At 43.1% G+C, this 21,673-nt stretch overlaps 1 protein-coding gene across 2 annotated transcripts in view; it reads left to right on the top strand.

Moving 5' to 3' along the window:
* The window catches only part of NEK10 (NIMA related kinase 10), a 1,348,206-nt gene that overhangs the window by 214,231 nt on the left and 1,112,302 nt on the right, over nt 1–21,673 (top strand). For both annotated transcript variants that reach the window (XM_085630543.1, XM_085630544.1), the window contains exon 7: nt 21,252–21,293. In XM_085630543.1, coding sequence (XP_085486669.1) covers nt 21,252–21,293 — 42 coding nt within the window. The remainder of the gene's footprint in view (nt 1–21,251; nt 21,294–21,673) is intronic.

Raw genomic sequence — 21,673 nt, 5'->3', positions numbered from 1 at the left:
CAAAGTAGTTTCATTGAAAGAGTTGTAAAACTTTTGTTTGCTGGCATTTAAAAACAGATTTTTTTTATTGATGTTATTTGTGTGTTATAGTGTTTTTGTTAATTGAAACTGTACGATTTATAAATTGTTGTTTTAATTTGTTTAATTAAGAGTATTAGGGCCATATGTAGGTAGCTAAATACCGGTCGGTAACGGCCGAAATTCTGTAAATATCCCGTTACCGACCGGTATTTAGTCAAGTGAGATGTAGGAGGCCAAAAACCAGTTTTCGGTAAATATGAATCGGTAAATACCGATTCATATTTACCGAATTCTAAAATACCGATTCATATTTACCGAATACATATTTTCCTAATCGGTAAATATGAAGTGGTAAATATGAAGTGGTAAAACGGGAAAAGATATGTGGGTAAATTCGGTAATTAAGAAATCCATGAAATTCGGTAATTAAGAGTCGGTAATTAACACAGATTGAAAGCAGGTGGTAAGCATCAACAGTGCATATAAGCAATCCCAAAATGCAACAGCGTGGACAACATGGCCGCTCTGTATGTCATTGCAAGGCGCCTACGTCTACAGGCAGCAGGTCTGAGGATTTGGAGACGGGAGGAACGCATTTACAGACAGCGCATCACACTCTTTCAACAGACTGACGCAGAGATACATGAAAGGTACAGGCTACACCCACAAACCATCATGGACCTGATAAGGGACCTGCACCCACTCCTGGACCAGCCAACAAGAAGGGCGCATGCCATACCACCACATGTGCAGGTTCTCTGCAGCCTACATCTACTCGCATCTGGCAGTTACCAGGGGGTGATAGCTGCGGTGGGCGGTGTATCCCAGAGTTGCCTGTCCCGTTTCTTCAGGAAGTTCCTGGATGCCATGATGCAGAGAATGCACCACTACATCAGCTTCCCAAACACACAGGCTGAACTGCAGAAAACTAAAACTGACTTTTATCACATGGCACAGTTCCCCCATGTCATTGGCTGTATTGATGGCACACACATTCCAATCTGCCCACCAGCTGCCACTGAGCACATCTACAGGAACAGAAAGTCCACCCACTCCATCAATGTGCAGGTAATCTGCGATGCAGGGAACATCATCACTGATATTGTTGCGAAGTTTCCTGGGAGCACCCACGACTCCTACATCTTCCAGAACAGTGGGATCTACACACGACTGCTTGCCGGAGAATTTGGAGAAGGATACCTGCTAGGTAAGTAACAGTGACGCTCCATAATACTTAGTGCAAATCATAGTGTATTGAGGCATGTGACTGATGGTTCCCTTTTACTCACCTAGGAGACAGTGCATATGCGGTGCGGTCATTCATCCTCACTCCCTACCTACACCCATCAACCCAGAGTGAGAGACGATATAATGTGGCACACAAATCTACACGCAATGTGGTGGAGCGCACGTTCGGACTATTGAAAAGCAGGTTCCGCTGCCTCCATAAAAGCGGAGGTGCACGCCAGTACACACCCATCCTCTGCTGCAAGATAATTGCCACTTGTGCAATGCTGCACAACCTTGCCACGAAGAGAGGTACAGAGGTCGAAATGACATATATTGAGGCCAATGATGATGAGTCTGCACAGCCAGAGGCCAACGCAGCAGGAGTGGCAACAGCAACAGATGGGAGAGTGAGACGGGCAGAGATCACATGCAACTATTTCTGAGTGAGTAAGGGGACACAGCCAGTAGTTGGATGCCATAACGTAGTTTAATCAGGCAGCACTACGCCACAACACAAAGGGAAACCTGTTCCATCAACATTGTGTAATAAACATATGTCAGTCAAGGGTTACTTCACCCAATATTGTCTTTGTTTTTCGTGACGCATTAGTGTTTGCGCCCACGCGCACCAGTGCGGGATGGCATTGAGTGTGCGTCCTCACTGGCTGTGGGACCAGTGGCACCACCTTGCGGCCTGCTGCTCCGACGTGTGTCTGGGACAGGGGGGGTTATGCTGCTCCTGCTGGTCGTGTCCTCGCTGTCCCCAGCATCCACAGCGCCAGTTGTGGCAGACTGGCTGGTGAGCAGCACTTCTAGTGCACTCGTGACCCTCACCATCCCCCTTGACACGTCTGTGCTGCAGTGCGCAAGGCCCTCCTGCATCGCCACAGAGCGCCTGCAGAGCAGCGAAGTGGCAGTTGCCAGCCGGTTCACTGCCCTTGTGTTCTGATCCTTTTTCTGATGTCCCCTGCGCCGTGCTGCCCTGTCCTCATCATACTTTGAGCACAGCAGCATGATGGACTGGGACATGTCCCGCATGCCCGCTGCCATCTCAGCCATTCCCCCTGCCATGGCGCTGATGCCCTTGTCAATGTTAACAAATGTCTGATTGAGGCCACGCATTTGGCGCTGTACGGACACCATTGCCCTTGCCTGTATGCGTTGAATTTTCACCATGGTGGCCTCAAGCACTGAGTAGACTCCATGGCCCACCCCTAGGGGAGGTGGACTTTGCAGCCGAGCCCTGCGGCACCGTCTGCCACCTGTGTGTGCTCCCTCAGAGTCGGAAGGCACACTGGCATGGGTTACATCCAGGGGTACAGTGGACGTTTCCGCCCCCCTCGAGTCTTCAGAGGATGAGTCTGTCACATACAACCTGGCAGCAGCACGCCTCCTCGACCTGTGCAATGCAGGTGGTGAAGATGGTGGTGACACCTGCAGGAGTGGGGATGCTGGCTGGAGTGGCGATGCTGGCTGGGGTGACGATGCTGGCTGTGGTGGTGAGACTGCCTGTGGTGCCGTTCCCTGGCCAGAACTGGTGGTGGCCTTCTCCGCGCTGTGTTTGTGGCGTGCCCTCTCTCCCTTGTCATGGGCAGTTCTGTGCGCAGTATTGCCTGTGGACAGAAATGCAACATCAGCTAAGTGTACCTGAAGCATAGATTTGCTGCCATGACAATACATTTTTTAAACAGTATCTCAATGTCCTCTGGCTGCTTCTCGCTACTGTGTTTTACATGCCTTGTTAATCTGTGCTAATCGTATCATGTTTGGGCTTTCAGGGACTACATCTCCCATGATGCATTGCTAGCATGCACTAACACCTGTACTGGAGTGGGATTCTCATTGCACATTTGGGGAGTTGGGATAGGGGTAGGGGGGGACACATTGCTGTACAAGCGTCTTACCTTGTTTGGAGGTGCCTCTGCCGGAGCTGTCAGCGTCCCCAATCCCCACGATGCTTTCTGGCTCAATAGTGGTCTCCACAAGCTCCTCCAGTTCTGTCAGGGCTGGTGCCCTGTTGCGTCCACCTCCTGTCCGGCTGGCCTCTTTTTTCAATTCTGCCACCTTCCTCTTCGTGATGATACGGATGTCGTACCACCGCTTCTTGAGGACATCAATGTCCCGGGGGGTCACTCCCATGGCATTCACCTGTGCCTGGATTCCAAGCCAGATCTTCCGTTTCTCTGACTCAGCCACTTGCAGTGACTGTTTGCCAAAAAGCTTCTGGTGCTGCTTCACAACCTCCTCCACCAGTACCTGCAGCTCCTTTTGGCTGAATTTCAGCTTTCTCTTCCTCTCCCCTCCATCCCTCTCTGTGTCCTGGCTGGCCATTGTTGCAGTTTCCAGGGCTGAATCAGGCAGTTGCTCTGTTCCTCTCCTCTGCACTCCCAGCCTCTCCAGAGTCTGTTGATTGTGTGCACCTGCCTGGGTGTGGCCACTTCCTGGTTGGGTGGGGTTTAGGTTGCACAGGATTGGCTGATTCATCAAGTCATGTGTATTTGAATTCCCGATTCGGTAAATACCGATTCGGTAAATACCGATTCGGTAAATACCACTTCGGTATTTACCGATTCGGTAAATTCCGATTCATGATTACCGAATATTACCGATTCGGTAATGATTACCGAATGTTTACCTACATAGAACTTACCGATTCATAAATACCGATTCGGTAGAATTCGGTATTTATGAATCGGTAATAAAAAATTACCTACATATGGCCCTTAAAGTTTATTTTTTTATATGGTTACTTTTTGAAAAGTTGTTTAAATGTTTGTTATGTTAAAATATATATTATTATGTATTCTTTATTATTTTAGTTTGATATTTATTTTATATGTGTTTTATATATTTTGGTGATGTGTAGTGAAATTATATAAATAATAAAAATTATGTGTGAAAAAGTACTTGAGTATTAATTTTGATGCTCTAGTATTATTTGTATATATGAGTAATGTTATTAAATATTGTGTTCTAAAATAGTATCTGTTGTACAAATATATTTTTTTCTATATATTTTTTTATTTAAAATATTGTTACGTTTGAATGCGAGTATTTATTTTAATACTCGAGTATTATTTTTATACTTGTATATGAATACACTTCCCCACCCAAAACCCCTATTTTCCCTGCATCCTGCTCCAGGGGTTTATTATGCAAAGACATGATATATATCGCGTTGTAAAAGTGTGAGTTGTTGTAGTATGTGTTGTAATGGATCATTTAATGTATTATACTATATTTGCGTCGTAATGGTATGCGTTGTAAAAACTTGCGATGTAATGTCAATTGCGTTGTAAAAGTTGCGTTGTAAAAGCATGCGTTGTATTTGTTCGCGTTGTAACGTCATATATTCTCCTGGGACTTGTTTCGGGGCTTCACTCCTCATCAGCCAGGATAGCTTGAATCCAGTGGCACAGTGAGCCCGGGACCCAAGTCTGGGCATACCCGGTGCACTTAGGGCAGAATGCAGAACAATGTCATACATTCACCCCAGTTCAGAGATCTGGGCCTAAATCCATCATTTTTTTGCTCACGGGTATGCCCAGACATGGGTCCTGTGCTCTCCATGCCACTGGAGTCAAGCTATCCTGGCTGATGAGGGGTGAAACTGCGAAACCAGACCTGGAATGCTTGTTTCTTGTACAGGGAGGACCTAGCCTGGCAGTTCTGGCTGGACAGTTCCCATTAGGTGCAGGTTCAAGACTGATTTGCACATGGCTGGGTCCAAACCGGAATGGCATGGTGAGCAAAGGAATGCTGGATTTAGCCCAAATCTCTTGACTGGGGGTAAATGTTTTGATTTGTTCTGCATTCCGTCCATCAATTGTGTGTCTTTTGTTTCTCGCCCCAAGTGCGGCGGGTATTCCCAGGCGTGGGTCCTAGGCTCACTGTGCCACTGTATTCAAGCTATCCTGACTGATGAGTGTGAAACCCTGAAACCGGCCCTAGGATGCTTATTTCCAGTCCAGGGAGAACCTGGCTTGGCAGTTTGGGCTGGACTGTTCCCATGAGGCACAGGGTCAAGACTGATTTGCATATTGCCAGGTCTGAGCTGGGGTGGCATGATCAGCAAAAGAATGATGGATATAACCCAGATCTCTTGACTGGCGGTGAATGTTTTGATTTGTTCTGCATTCCGTCCATCAATTGTGTGTCTTTTGTTTCAGGCCCACTAATAGCATTTGATTTACAAGACCTGGCACATAGTGCACTTTACTAGGGACTTACCAGTAAATAAAATATGCCAGACATTGATTTAACCCTGGGCGTAGTTCGCGTAGTCGCGCTACGCGTAGCTACGCGAACTGCGTAGTGCGGTAGGGAAATGCTGTTCGCAATGATTGCGCAGTGCCGGATGCTTGTCCGCACTGTGAAATCATTGCAAACGGCATCATGCACAGTGCAAGCGGTCGTTTTCTGCCGCTCTAGCAGATTTGTACTCAAGCTGCAGCTTTCTCAACGCAGACTGGTAGTTTCTCATTGCGAGCAGTCGCGAGCATACGCGACCACTCGCAATGAGAAACCTGACCTCCCCGCTTTGAGAATCTCACCGGGAGGTTTATTTTCCATGCTCGCGATCGTCAACTTGATGTTGCCGATCGCGAACGAGGAAAGTCTCGCCGTGATGTTGATTTTGCTCGCTCGCGGTCGCCAACTTGACGTTGAGGACCGCAAGCGAGCAAAAAATGCCCGCTCCCGTTTTTGCACTGTGCTACATGCCATTCGCGTAGCGCGTAGTTGCACAAACTGCGCACACTCCGCGAGTATAACGTGGATTTCGCCCAGGCCTATAATCAATCATAATCACAAGTTACATAGGGAGCACTGGCACTTTAGCACTGATCGGCTGTGGTAAAGTTCCCAGAGTTCTAAAACCAGCAAAAACGAAATGCAGCACACAGTCCAAAAAACAGGAGGCCAGAAGGTAATAGACAAGGAAAAAAACATGCCAAAGGTGCCAGGTCTAACTACACAAAATATAAGAAAATATACTGCTAACGCGGCGCTTACCTTTGTAAGTATTTTAATCTGAGGAAGATGGCTTTTTTTTTAACTTGATATGTAGTTCATTTAAAGAAGTTGCACTGTACACTGGTTGAGGCATGCATAACAGACATGTAGCCCCCCTTCATGCTAGGTTAGATCGGCAACCTAAGGCCATTCCTGCGTTTTAGGCCTGAGCTCAAGGGCAAAGACATTGTGCCCCTGTGGGCAGAATATACTATTAAAAAAAAAACCTCCCTTGAGACACAGTGGAATCGAGCACACCACCCCGGCTCTGAAAGCCCCCATTCTTTGAAGCTTTGTGCCTTTCACAGCCCTTGCAGTATGTGTCTGGCAGTTACAAGTGTGTGCACAGCCGCCTCAGCAACTGCAAATGTCAACAGTGGAAAGTAGTCCACCCTGATTCTGCTTGCTTTCTTTGTTTGGCAGAGTAGAGGGAGACAAAGGAGCTGAGGAGAGTTTGCCCCTCCCTCCTTTAATGGTTCCTGTGACATTGTGAACTACAAGAAAAAGAAGAGAGAAGGCAGAATGTGTGCTCTCACCAGTGGCGTAGTGAAAAACGAGTCAACCGAAGATGGAAGGGATTTCAGTACTCCATCTAAGAGGAGAAGCTATTCATAAATTGATTGTACCTGACCTCACAGCAGAATTTGTTCTGGCATGAGTGTTGTGCCTTTTCTGTTGGATGCAAGCGGCCCAGGCATGAAAAACATCCTGAGGAAAAACAGATGAAATCAGATACAGACCAGTATGTTTATCGCCACAGGCTTATTTTGTATCCATGGAAATAAGTGCATAAAGAGAATTGCCATTGACGTACCACATCTCTGTATCCGTTTGCAGTATCCTTCCCTGTTCATTGAGAGGCCAAATGTCCTGATGAAACAGAAACAGAATCCCTCTTATTTACCAAGAACATCATCAACAATTATCCCAAACAGGGCTCAATGGCCGGAGCCTGGGTGGTGTCAAAACTCAACTTGCACCCAGCTCCAAGCCGCTTGAATTCACCATGGACACTTACCTCTCCATCAAGGAACACTTTGCCAAGAACATTAAGATGGCCTCGTTCCGGTTCACTGTACCAAAGAAAGTGAAAGTGTTCCTCTCAGAAGGCACTGTCAGGCCTGCGGTTCAAGTCTTCGTACTCTTGCTTCTGGATGGTGGCTATGGCTGCTCCATGGCGACCGTTAAACACTGGTACAACTGGCACAATACTGGTACTCTCTCAAGGACATCATACGTGCTACAGCATTCATCATCAGTCCAGCATTAATCACTCACCACCTTGATTGAACTTCACTTTCTCCACATGCCAGGCATGCCATCTTTAAAACCAATATTATATACAAAGCTATGCCTAAAAGAGATCCTGGCGCTAAACATCCCAATACGGACGGTCATTCACTACCCTACCACTATCCAGTAAAAGCCAAGTTTTGAGTGAATTCCTGAACTGACAAGATCAGGTGATTTTCGCAGTGCCCTTGGTAAGTAATTCCACATGCAGGTGGACTGCACCGAGAACGCTCTTCTTTTGACCCTTGAAAATCTGTCCTGGACAAGGAGATGTCCTTCTCCCGATCTTAATCTGCGACCTGGATGGTGATTCCTGACCTTATTTCTTAAGTAGACAGGACGCATCATGTGGGCAGCCTTATAAACATTACAGAGTGATTGAAAAGGAATACTCTTTCGACTAGTAACCAATGCAGCTTTTTAAGTGCCTGAGAAAACGAGGACATTCTTGAGGGATCCAATGCTAGCCAATGAGCTGCAGTTTGGATGCAAACCAGTCGTCCAATCAGCATGTGTGCTGCACCCAATAAAAGGCTAGCACAATACTCTGGCTCGCTAAGATTAGTAATCTCGACAAAGAGAATTCTATGTTCTGCAGGAAGAAATGGTAATAGATCCCTTTTTTACGAGAGCAAAGCAACTGGAAGATAACCTATTGACATGCAAGGTTAAAGAAAGATCACTGTCAGAAAAGACTCAGGTTCCTAACTTCCAAGGATGCTGACTGTGGAAAATTGATTTGTGGAGGACAGAAATCACCCGGCAACGGGCGTGGAATCTTGTTTGCTGAGCAACAGACAACCTCAGTTTTATCTTCATTAAATTTGAAAGAATTCGATGTTAGCCAGCTGGTAACCTCCCTCAATGATTGGTGGAAACTATCATCGGGGAATGGAACCTTTGGGTCAGCCGATATTATAAGCTTATTTTTGTCAGTGTCATTCATAAAGACAGCCCTTCTGCATGGAGCAGCTTTGCTAAAGGCCTCAAGTATATATACAATTTGCTTGGATTTAGTGCTTACCTTGTGGTACACCCTGTGCTACAGCGTTGAGTTCTGGTCCATATGGTGGAAGAAAAATTGCCTGAGTTCTGCCCTTCAAATATGACATGCACCATTCCATCGCAGTGTCCTCCACTCCAATTGCCAATAGTCTCTTCGCTAGTATCCTACGGAAACAGTATCAAAGGCCTCCAAAAAGTCTAATAATACCAGGGCAGCAGAGTTGCCCTTGCCTACTGACATCCTTAGATCATCTAAGACAGATACCAGTGCAGTTTCTGTCCCATGCATGGGATGGAAACCTGATTGATCTGGGTCTAGTAGCTCGTTGGTCTCTAAAGAAATTACTAGAAAAGAATGAACACGTTTTCCCAGCATTCATCGCTGATAACGGGAGGAGTGAGATAGATCAGTAGTTACTATGAATATTTGGATCAACTGTTTGTTTCTTTAAAAGGGGTCTTGCACATGCTTTTTTCCAGTTCCGGAGAACTACTCTCTGGGTCAAAGATGCATTACATATGGGGCAGAGGGCTTCTGAGAGTATATCTGCTAATGAGAGCTAATCCTTAGGGGGCATCACATCACAAAATTAACCTGATTTGATGGAATGAACTAGATTCTTAAATTTAGTATCGGAAATCTGTTCAAATTCCTATATCTGAATTACCCCTTCTCAAATACCCCCGTAGCTGAACCCGCATCCCCTCGATCAGTCCCTGCATGCTGATCCCCACCTGCTGGAAGGCTTCACATAATGTCTGCAATTTTATTCTCAATGATACCTAAAGTTCATTTAATAAATATTTGATAAATCTTGACGTTGCAAATAATTTTCACACCAGCTCAACATTTTATGGATTTTTCTTATACTGCTCTGGTGCACTTTGCATTGATTTTCTCCAGATGGTAAATGTTAAGAAACTTTTTGCCAGATTTCAAATTCAAGGTGCTATTTGGCTTTCAAGTGACTGGTGATCACTGACCCTAGAAATCAGCATGGCTTAAGTCCACCATCTCTGTGCCCCTTGGGGTAAATTCCCTAAGTGTCTACAGCAACCTAGTAATGCTGATGTATCATTGGGATTTAATCTGTGCCTAAGCAGTTTTAGAGTTTTAATGCCTGTAATTTTAAGTACTGGGCAGGACCACAGCACATGAATCCAATTACTATGGTCTTGTCATCTAGGACATTGATCCGTGAACTCTTGCCTACATTTGTGTGAGTGTTTGTGGACATATTAACCATTCTCTGTGCACAGAGTTGCATTCTAGTAAAATGTGGCCGTCTGTAAGTGTCTAGATTATATTCACAAGCTTCCTTCCAAGTTGCTGGAGTCATTTCTTGGAAGTATTTCACCCATTGCACTAATCCCTCATATTGAGGGTTCTTTGAAAGTATAATCATTGCTAGTGATCTAGAGTTCTCTGTACCATAAAAAGCATGCTTACCTATCACACTGGTAACCTGTTGAAATTAAACAATATCAGCCCATTTGTCATTGTAGGTTAAATGTGTCATATTCCTATGTAATTAGCTGCACATTCATTAATTGATTAACAATTTTACCCATACCAAACTTCTACCAGCAACTTATTTGATTTGGAGCTAAAACTGTGCAAATCTCTCCATAAGTGGTTTCAGCATGAATAAATGGCATATGTAGAGATTGTAGTGCTCAAAACTTAAAAAGCTCTGTAGCATTTAAGGACTCGTATTGAACAGTAAAATGTGTGTTTTAGTAGCGTTCACTTTGAATCCTACCAAAGTCATGTACACACCAACTGACTGACATACATCGCCAATATTTTACCTACTTGCATAGAAAAATGACAGTCAATCATCCGCATTTAGTTTCAATTTTGGAGCTAAATTTGTTCTAAATGTGATTGGTAATTTCCAATAAACATTGCAAAAGTATAGGGGACGTAGGGTAACCCTGTCCGGTGCCACACTTTTTCTCCAATACTTGAACTGCTCTAGCATTCAGTACCAACAGCGCTGTAGCACCTGCATACAGAGAGGCACATTTCATCATTAGCTGAAATGGAAACCCATCACTTACAGGACCTTGAAGACAAATTTCCTGCGCACAAGCTCAAACACCTTCTTGGCATCCCCAAAAATATTTACCATCAGATGTTTATGAAGAGAAAGACGGCCTATCAATCTACTACAACATGTGTATTTGCGTATACCTGCTTTGTAAGAATAAAAGCTAAACTGATCTGAATGTATCAAATCAGAACTTTGGCATATGTTCATGGTGCTAATATTTTACTGAGCATTTTGTAATCTGTATTAAATAAAGTTAAATGACAATATGAGCTTAGATTGGCACCATTTTTTACTTTTTTCAAAAAACATATTTAAGTGTATTTGTAGAATGTCATAGGAATACTGCCCTTCATTTGACCTACACGTATCCTCTCTTGTATCACAAATTATCCTTTGCTCACTACTTGCAAAGCACTCTGATACATTTGGGTCTAGCTAGCACTATATAAGACTCTAAAATAAATAAATGAGGCTGTGTGCTTTCACCTCAGCCACAAATTCTTGTGGGCTATTGGTGACACCTTGAGGCTACACATTCTTCCTCACTAATCTTGTTTATTTATACTATCAGCTGCAATTATGTGTGTTTACCATGCTTTGAACATACCTCCTCTATGCTTTGGTTCTGTTTTTTTGTGTACATGAGGGGTCATTGCCCTGGTAAGTGCACTAGTTTAGTGTAGAGCAAATAAAATGCTTGTGGAGTGAGAGTATTGGGTTTAAAGTAGTAGTAGCAGTAGTAGATATTTATTAAGCGCATATTTCACCCTTAGGTCTCATCGCGCTTTGCCAACACAGGAAATTAAGGGAGAAAACAGAGATTAAAATAACCATGTTTTAAGATCTTTCTGAAAATGTTTATGGTTTGTTTCCTGGAGAAGTCGTAGCAGCAGTGAGTTCCATAGTTCCGGTGCAGTTTTAGAAAAGGACCTGTCCCCATTTTTTACAGTGCGGACCTTGGGGATCCTCAACAAGTATTTGTTTGATGAGCGGAGGGAGCGCCCAGACTGATATTTAACCAATTTCTTGGCTAGATAGATCGGACCCTGGCTGTTCAAGGTTTTGTGAGTCAGGCAGCATATTTTAAAGGAGACCCTACTCCTTATTGGTAACCAATGGAGGGTTTTAAGGCTTGATATTAAACAATATCAGCCCATTTGCCATTTTCTCTCTCGCACTCTGAGAGGGGGAGGAAAAACAAAGGGAAAAAACATATAAAGGAGCTGTTTAGACTGCTCCTAACCACCTAGCCTTGATGAAGGTGTCCCCAAAGAACCCCCCAGGCCAAAAAGTCAATATTTATTTTTTTCGAAAAATCGGCGATTATGCTTACCATACGCGTACGGTAAAAAATAAGTGAGTGGCCCCTTTCCTAGCGCCCGTCATGCACCCTTATGCCTCATCATCCTCCAGTCTACCAATTATGCTTAATGGAGGACTAGACCCTATAAATAACCTCATCGTCTAGCAAACATTCACCTAACCAAACGCAATGTGCTTGACAGTGGCTCCTATCCGACTAGATTCTCCGGGTGCCCTGGAGTCTAGCCAAAGTTGTTTTCCATTTGTTGAGATTTACAGTGACTAAATACCTCATCACGTGTATAAAAATAAAGAAAAATGCACAGTTAATATTGGTAAATGTATAAATTTTAGAAGGGTGAAAAATCCATTATACCATCCATAATAAAAACACTTATCCTAAAGACTATCGATTAATAATAATTACATTTCTGCGATTGCCTAAAAGGGGTCCTGGCGCTAAACATCCCAATACGGACGGTCATTCACTACCCTACCACTATCCAGTAAAAGCCAAGTTTTGAGTGATTTCCTGAACTGACAAGATCAGGTGATTTTCGCAGTGCCCTTGGTAAGTAATTCCACATGCAGGTTGACTGCACCGAGAACGCTCTTCTTTTGACCCTTAAAACTCTGTCCTGGTCCAGGAGACCTCCTTCTCCCGATCTTAATCTGCGACCTGGATGGTGATTCCTGACCTTATTTCTTAAGTAGACAGGACGCATCATGTGGGCAGCCTTATAAACATTACAGAGTGATTGAAATAGCATACTCTTTCGACTAGTAACCAATGCAGCTTTTTAAGTGCCTGAGAAAACGAGGACATTCTTGAGGGATCCAATGCTAGCCAATGAGCTGCAGTTTGGATGCAAACCAGTCATCCAATCAGCATGTGTGCTGCACCCAATAAAAGGCTAGCACAATAATCTGGCTCGCTAAGATTAGTAATCTCGACAAAGAGAATTCTATGTTCTGCAGGACGAAATGGTAATAGATCCCTTTTTTACGAAAGCAAAGCCACTGGAAGATAACCTATTGACATGCAAGGTTAAAGAAAGCTCACTGTCAGAAAAGACTCTGAGGTTCCTAACTTCCAAGGATGCTGACTGTGGAAAATTGATTTGTGGAGGCCAGAAATCACCCGGCAACGGGCGTGGAATCTTGTTTGCTGAGCAACAGTCAACCTCAGTTTTATCTTCATTAAATTTGAAAGAATTCGATGTTAGCCAGCTGGTAACCTCCCCTCAACGATTGGTGGAAACTATCATCGGGGAATGGAACCTTTGGGTCAGCCGATATTATAAGCTTATTTTTGTCAGTGTCATTCATAAAGACAGCCCCTCTGCATGGAGCAGCTTTGCTACAGGCCTCAAGTATATATACAATTTGCTTGGATATAGTGCTTACCCTTGTGGTACTCCCTGTGCTACAGCGTTGAGTTCTGGTCCATATGGTGGAAGAAAAATTGCCTGAGTTCTGCCCTTCAAATATGACACGCACCATTCTAGCGCAGTGTCCTCCACTCCAATTGCCAATAGTCTCTTCGCTTGTATCCTACGGAAACAGTATCAAAGGCCTCCAAAAAGTCTAATAATACCAGGGCAGCAGAGTTGCCCTTGTCCACTGACATCCTTAGATCATCTAAGACAGATACCAGTGCAGTTTCTGTCCCATGCATGGGATGGAAACCTGATTGATCTGGGTCTAGTAGCTCGTTGGTCTCTAAAGAAATTACTAGAAAAGAATGAACACGTTTTCCCAGCATTCATCGCTGATAACGGGAGGAGTGAGATAGATCAGTAGTTACTATGAATATTTGGATCAACTGTTTGTTTCTTTAAAAGGGGTCTTGCACATGCTTTTTTCCAGTTCCGGAGAACTACTCTCTGGGTCAAAGATGCATTACATATGGGGCAGAGGGCTTTTGAGAGTATATCTGCTAATGAGAGCTAATCCTTAGGGGACATCACATCATAAAATTAACCTGATTTGATGGAACGAACTAAATTCTTAAATTTAGTATCGGAAATCTGTTCAAATTCCTTTATCTGAATTTCCCCTTCTCAATTACCCCCATAGCAAAACCCGCATGTCCTTGATTAGTCCCTGCATGCTGATCCCCACCTGCTGGAAGGCTTCACATAATGTCTGCAATTTTATTCTCAAAAAAATATTAGTAATCATTCCATCATGTAACCTGATGATACCTAAAGTTCATTTAATAAATATTTGATAAATCTTGACTTTGCAAATAATTTTCACACCAGCTCAACATTTTATGGATTTTTCTTATACTGCTCTGGCGCACTTTGCATTGATTTTCTCCAGATGGTAAATGTTAAGAAACTTTTTGCCAGATTTCAAATTCAAGGTGCTATTTGGCTTTCAAGTGACTGGTGATCACTGACCCTAGAAATCAGCATGGCTTAAGTCCGCCCTCTCTGTGCCCCTTGGGGTAAATTCCCTAAGTGTCTACAGCAACCTAGTAATGCTGATGTATCATTGGGATTTAATCTGTGCCTAAGCAGTTTTAGAGTTTTAATGCCTGTAATTTTTAAGTACTGGGCAGGACCACAGCACATGAATCCAATTACTATGGTCTTGTCATCTAGGACATTGATCCGTGAACTCTTGCCTACATTTGTGTGAGTGTTTGTGGACATATTAACCATTCTCTGTGCACAGAGTTGCATTCTAGTCAAATGTGCCCATCTGTAAGTGTCTAGATTATATTCACAAGCTTCCTTCCAAGTTGCTGGAGTCATTTCTTGGAAGTATTGCACTAATCCCTCATATTGAGGATTCTTTGAAGGAATAATAATTGCTAGTGATCTAGAGTTCTCTGTACCATAAAACGCATGCTTACCTATCACACTGGTAATCTGTTGATATTAAATATGATCAGCCCATCTGTCATTGTAGGTTAAATGTGTCATATTTCCATGTAATTAGCTGCACATTTATTAATTGATTAACAATTTTACCCATACCAAACTTCTACCAGCAACTTATTTGATTTGGAGCTAAAACTGTGCAATCTCTCCACAAGTGGTTTCAGCATGAATAAATGGCATATGTAGAGATTGTAGTGCTCAAAACTTTAAAAGCTCTGTAGCATTTAAGGACTCGTATTGAATAGTAAAATATGTGTTTTAGTAGCGTTCACTTTGAATCCAGCAAAGTCATGTACACACCAATTGACTGACATACATCGCCAATATTTTACCTACTTGCATAGATAAACAAGCATTGGCAAGACCAACAGGTCTTGCCTTTAAAACCTGTTGCCTCTCTCAATGCCTTTTGTTCATGCCCTATGAGGCTGATGATGCGCACTGGCAAAAGCTGAACAAAAGGACCTAAGAGGTGGCCGTGTTATTTTGTATGTGAACGCATGTGTGAGAACGGGTTTGTGCATGTGTCATCACGCATATATGCCTCTAAAATGACCTGAGTTTTTAATTTACTTATCCTAATTACATCTGAAAATTTGAAGAAAAAATAATGACTTTGAAAGCGCTTTTTTGCTAAGTATAAAAGAAGTAAACATTAAAAAAAGGACTTTTAGGCAGGCTTGCAATGGAGGAATGGGTGGAGCAGGAAGCACCGGGTGTAGGAGGGAGAACGCAACACTCAGCAAGGATAACACAGAGAGAACCATTTGGAGCACAGAGAGAGAGAAGCACCTGAGGAAGAGAACTGGAAAAACACAAGCTCCTGGGGTGCACATATTATGCTAATAGCAACGGTTCTTTTTTTTTTATTCCTCTTAAACATTGGTTTTAACAGGACAGATATAAGTGGAATGTGCACTATATCTTGAAGTGGATACCCACATAATTTACAGCTTTTGCTTCTTATACCTGTTTTATACCATTCTCATTACTCCAAGCAAGATAGCGAGTTTGAGTCCCATTGGATCACCCTCACTACATGTCCTGCTCTGGTAAACTTATGTATAGGCTGTGTTGTGGCCATACACCACTGAAAGGCATCAGTAAAGTTTCTGCAAAAGAGGGACCTCTCAGCACTTTACACATGATGTGACACAGTGCAGAAGAGGCCACTTTAACTACAAATATTTACAATGGTTAAATGTGTTGCTCCAACTCCTAACATGATTTAAAGGGGAGCACGTGCAGATGGATTCCGAGTGTACAGGCCTGCTACCACTGGGACATCAAGACCTCTCCAGCAGCACTGTCACTGTGAGGCATTTCAAACACATCAGATATCCGAGTCCAACAAAGACTGCAGGTAGTGCAGTGTCTACGAACTGCCAGTTGTTTCACAAATTAACAGCTGTATACACAATAACATTCATCAAGTGACTCATGAGCCTTGTGCAACAATAACACTAGATATGGCAAAGTAGCCGAAAAAATGATTGCAGGCGCATGGACTGGGTTCAGCCTTCAGGAAAACGCTCAATGTAAACAAAAGAGAAGTGTGTGGAGATGGGGAGGTAGGTGAGGTAAGCCCATCCTTCAATGCCAGGGCTGTCTGGAAGCTCAGCAGGCAATGTGAGGATAAAGGGCCCGTCTGTGTCTCACTACATGGGGGTGCTCACATGTACAGTATATTCTCTAGCATCTTAGCTAAATAGCCCTGTGTAACGGTCTAGTCTTCCGCTACATGGACAGAGATGCTCGTGGCCCGGAAGGGCCTATTCACAATGTATCACTCTCTGGCCAGGCGTGGCCAGAGAGCTTAAATAAACGGGCGGAGGTCGCACGGAACTACCGGCCAAGACCACCACCACAGTGTCTGCGTGTGTTTATCCTGTGTCCAAGGCTTAAGTAAAGTGGGGCCACCACACCCTGCACATGTTTATTAGAAGGAACACATCCATCGCTTTTGGAACTGTCAAATTAATCCATAGTTTTATGAAACACTGTTTCATTTGTGACGGAATTGTAGAGCACTATTATTGTTATTTATTTTACAGAGTTTTATATAGCGCGAACCTGACCCGAGCGTATCGGAGCACTTTACCCGAGCAACAGTTGAGGACTCATTCATTTTTTTTTTGTTAGACACAGGGAGATTAAGTGATTTGCACAGAATCACAGGATGTTGAGCGTCCTTGCCATGACTTGAACCCGGTTCCCCAGCTTCGAGGTCCACCGCCCTAGCCGTTAGGCCAACTCCTCTCCCTCACTCCTCTCCTTTGTTAGTAGTGGAAACATGAATACTAACATTATTATTTTTAGTGTCATTATTATGTGTTATTTTAAGGCCTTTCCCTGTAAAAATTTGTGGAATTATCGAATTACATTTTTGACTACTATATAAAGAGCGTGTGTCCATTATATTTTTACCAAAGCAGACGTCAATAATTTGTGGTCTCATCGTAGTTTCAAAATGATTCATACTGGAGAAGAAGGAGCCCACTGTTTAAGAGCATAGCCCTGGTGTGTCTGTGGATATGGGGCTGTACGGTACTGCCACAGTGCCAACATCCCAAAGGTCGACAGATGAACACAGACATAGCACCAAAACACTCACAGACCCAAACAGGGACAACTTACACAGGCATGCACCGATCTGGATACGACTGTACACCGTACACCTAATGTAAGAGTTACAGAATGGACCTACTATCTAAACCACACACAGTCATTGGCAAATACATGAACACATGCAAACGTAGACACACACACACACATAGGTCATGCCCACACACAGTCCTGGATATCTACAATACACACAAAAAAACTTCATGCACACAGAACGCTCGGGTGTGGAGTATGTGTGACACAGAACTTGCTTCTTCTGAACTATTAATGAGCTAAAATCTTTCTTCTGGTGCTTAATGTTCTAAGAAGAGATGTCAGGCACTTCCATAGGTGAGAGAGCACCCCGGCTGAGAGTAAACTTGTCACCCCCACCAAAAGCCGCTTAATTCATGCAATAGAGGGGTACAATATACTGCGAAACAGAACTAAAATATTAACTACCACTGCATGCATTAGTGTCTTTGAACGGGCATTACTCCCCACAAAACTGCAGCGAAAATTTAACAAGACACTTTAAAAGTAAAAAAAAAATGGTTAAAAAAGTTTTGAAAGTCATGCAGACGATATGTGCATTAGTGTCATTGAATGGACATTAATCACCATAAAAATGCAGCGAAAATTGAACAAGACCCTTTAAAAATAAAACAATGATAAAAAAAAAAGTTTGGGAAGTCACATTAATTTCTTCTAGCAGAGAAATCGCATTCATTGTTTCTAGCAGAGACTTCCATACTGAGGCAAACATGAATGGATGAAAAGAGAGGTTAAGCCGATCAAAAATATAACTATAGTACACTCACCAGTTGGTTTTAAAAAGTCCATCGGGTATCTGGAGTAAGGAGGAGCGGGAGACTCTGGAATGAGTGAAAAAGAGGGAGAGGGGTTGAGGCTGAGGTCTGGGAGAGCACGATAGGAGGCTGTGATAACAGGGCCATTGTTTGGAGGCAAGCTGTCTGTCTTAGCCCTGTCGATTGTAGGCCGGGTCCAGGAGGCGATCGGCTTGACATTTTGCAGTGAGATAAACAAAGGGCGCCGGTCTCTCTGCTATGTGCTGCTGAACGGGCTGCCATGGCGCGGCTCACACACGCACTGCGATTTGCATATGAAAAAAGAGATTTCGCCGAACCAAAACGAAACTAAAGTGCACTCACCAGTTGGTTTTAAACACAACGTGGAGTGGAATGAGAACAAAAGTATTGCTTCAGCCAAAAATGGGAGCCCGGTCATTAATATTAGGAGGCGATTCAGGAAAGGACTATGATACATGTTACTAAGGTGTTAACCAGTACGGGCGCTTTTATTTTTTATCCTAATCACTGTCACCCCTTAAAAGAGTCGGGAGAAGCAGAGCATGAAGCAAACTTTCTCAAACTGTCTCTTTGATATAACTATGTTGAGGATGTGGCATAACAGCCAGAGCCGCCGACTTTGGAACTGGGGACCTTGGTTCGAGTCTCGGCGTCGGCTCACCCCTATACCTTGGAGAAAAAAACAATGCTGATACATGCAGATAAAACAAAAACAAACAAGCAGAAGCCTATGCAGTTAGAGCCCATGGGCACCATCTAGCGACACAGCAACAAGAGAGGCTGACTGCTTGCTGCAGAGACGGGCCAGCGCTGGAGCAGAAGTGCAATGAAGCGGGTCTGCCTAAGAAAAGATGATCCTAAAATTGACATGCAACAAAAAACAGCCAAAAACGTTTGCAAAAGACGCGCGGCCACGAGACGCGCTCTGCGGCGGGGGAGGGTCTGTTAACTGAGAGGGGGAGCAGGAGGTGAGCCTGCGAGTGGTGCGCGCGGCAAAAGGGAAAGTGATCGCGAGCGATGTGCGTGCAAAATTACGAGAGAGGAAAGCCAGATGGCGCCTCTGCTCGTCATTGTGCGCGTAACCGCAAGCTCTATGCAACCGCAAAAGCTGTGGTCAGACTTTTGAAAGCCCACTCACTAAATGTCTCGCCAGGGCAGCGCATGTGCTGGCTCAGGCGAGACCTAATGACAGTCAATCACCCGCATTTAGTTTTAATTTTGTAGCTAAATTTGTTCTAAATGTGATTTCTAATTTTCAATAAACATTGCAAAAGTATAGGGGACGTAGGATAAACCTGTCCAGTGCAACACATTTTCTCCAATACTTGAACTGCTCTAGCATTCAGTACCAACGGTGCTGTAGCACCTGCATTCAGAGAGGCCAATTTCATCATTAGCTGAAATGGAAACCCATCACATACAGGACCTTGAATACAAATTTCCTGCGCACAAGCTCAAACACCTTCTTGGCATCCCCAAAAATATTTATCAGATGTTTATGAAGAGAAAGGCGGCCTATCAATCTACTACAACATGTGTATTTATGTATAGCTGCTGTGTTGGAATAAAAGCTAAACTGATCTGAATGTATCAAATCAGAACTTTGACATATGTTCATGGTGCTAATAATTTAATGAGCATTTTGTAATCTGTTTTAAATAGTTATATGGCAATATGAGCTTAGATTGGCACCATTTTTTACTTTTTTCAAAAAACATTTTAAAGTGTATTTGTAGAATGTCATAGGAATACTGCCCTTCATTTGACCTACACGTATCCTCTCTTGTATCACAAATTGTCCTTTGCTGTCTACTTGCAAAGCACTCTGATACATTTGGGCCTAGCTAGCACTATATAAAACTCTAAAATAAATAAATGAGGCTGTGTGCTTTCACCTCAGCCACAAATTCTTGTTGGCTATTGGTGACACCTTGAGGCTGCACATTCTTCCTCACTAATCTTGTTTATTAATACTATCAGCTGCAATTAAGTGTGTTTACCATGCTTTGAACATAACTCCTCTATGCTTTGGTTCTGTTTTTTTGTGTACATGAAGGGTCATTGCCCTGGTAAGTGCACTAGTTTAGTGTAGAGCAAAAAAAAAAGGTTGTGTCAGCTGACTGTTTTTGTGGAGTGAGAGTTACTGGGTTTAAACACAGAGCCTCTGCCAGCATGAGCTAATACCCTGTACCAAGAGGCCACTGAAGTATCCTTCTGCTACTACTGAGCACTTAGGGCTAGATGTATGAAATTAGGAAAAGCGACCACCTAATTGCTATTTTGTTTTGTGAATCGCAATTAGGAAATCACTATTCCTTAAGTATAAAACTTTTTTGAGTTTTATTAGCAAATCGTAGGGGGTTGCAAATAGACCTACCTCATGAATATTAATGAAGTAGGTCTTAATTTGTGACCCACTACGATTCGCTGCCATTGCAGGGATAGTGGCCTGCTGGGGTCAGCAAACCACCATGTCTGTAATTGCTTTTTAATAAAGCAATTTTTTTCTTTCAAACACAGCTTGTTTTCCTTAAAGGATAACGGGATGCATTTAAAAAAAAAAAAAAAACTTTGAAGTTTCATTTTGGAAGAGTGGGCAGTGGTCCGTGGGAAACTGCCTGCTCTTAAAAAATGTGTGGCCAATCATTCTCAAAGAGGAAGGGGTCCCTTGGGGATCTCTTCCCATTTCGGAAAAGTTACCACCATTTTTCAAATGGTGGTAAATTGCAGATGTTTTGCAACTGCAATTCAGTCGCAAAAAATGAGTGCTGATCTGTTTCTAATTAAATATTTTAGAATGAATGCATTTGCTGTTTACTTATTGGAGAATGTTTAAACCCTTACTGCTCTGAACATAAATTGTTATAAATTATTGCCTCCGTACTCACGTGGCCTATGATAAATTCGGATTAACAATCAGATGAACATAAAATAAATGGTTTTATTATCTGAAGGTCTTAGTTTGGCTTGTTATATTTACATGTTTCCATTCTGTTTGACAGGATGTCCTTCATCAGCTTGGGGGGATTGAAAGTCTAGCACAGGTAAGATACTATAAACACAACGTTTGTAAAATGACTGTGCCTTTCCTACTGTATGTTGTAAACCAGGTGATAATTTAGATGCTGTCTACACGTAGTACTGTACGCGCTATCACGGGTTTGTATAGTGTCTTTTCATGATCTCTGTTTAGCAAGATATGGAATTCCCATAATATATCAATACTCTTGATGTGATAAGATATGAAAACAAGCATTTCAAATGCAGTCGGTCTCGCATTTGTGAAATTTAGAGCTCTTGGTGTTGAAAATGACAATGTTTTTTACTTTCGTTTTTTGTATGCAGTGGAATGATGATATTTGCATATCGCTATTGCCATTCGTATGATCTCACTGCGATGAAGAATCAGAAAATGGGAAATAGG

This window comes from Triturus cristatus, chromosome 10 (genome assembly GCF_964204655.1).
Source record: "Triturus cristatus chromosome 10, aTriCri1.1, whole genome shotgun sequence".
In the NCBI taxonomy this organism is placed as follows: Eukaryota; Metazoa; Chordata; class Amphibia; order Caudata; family Salamandridae; genus Triturus; species Triturus cristatus.
The sequence above is the reverse complement of the archived record's forward strand: the minus strand, read 5'-3'. Positions and strand labels throughout refer to the sequence as shown.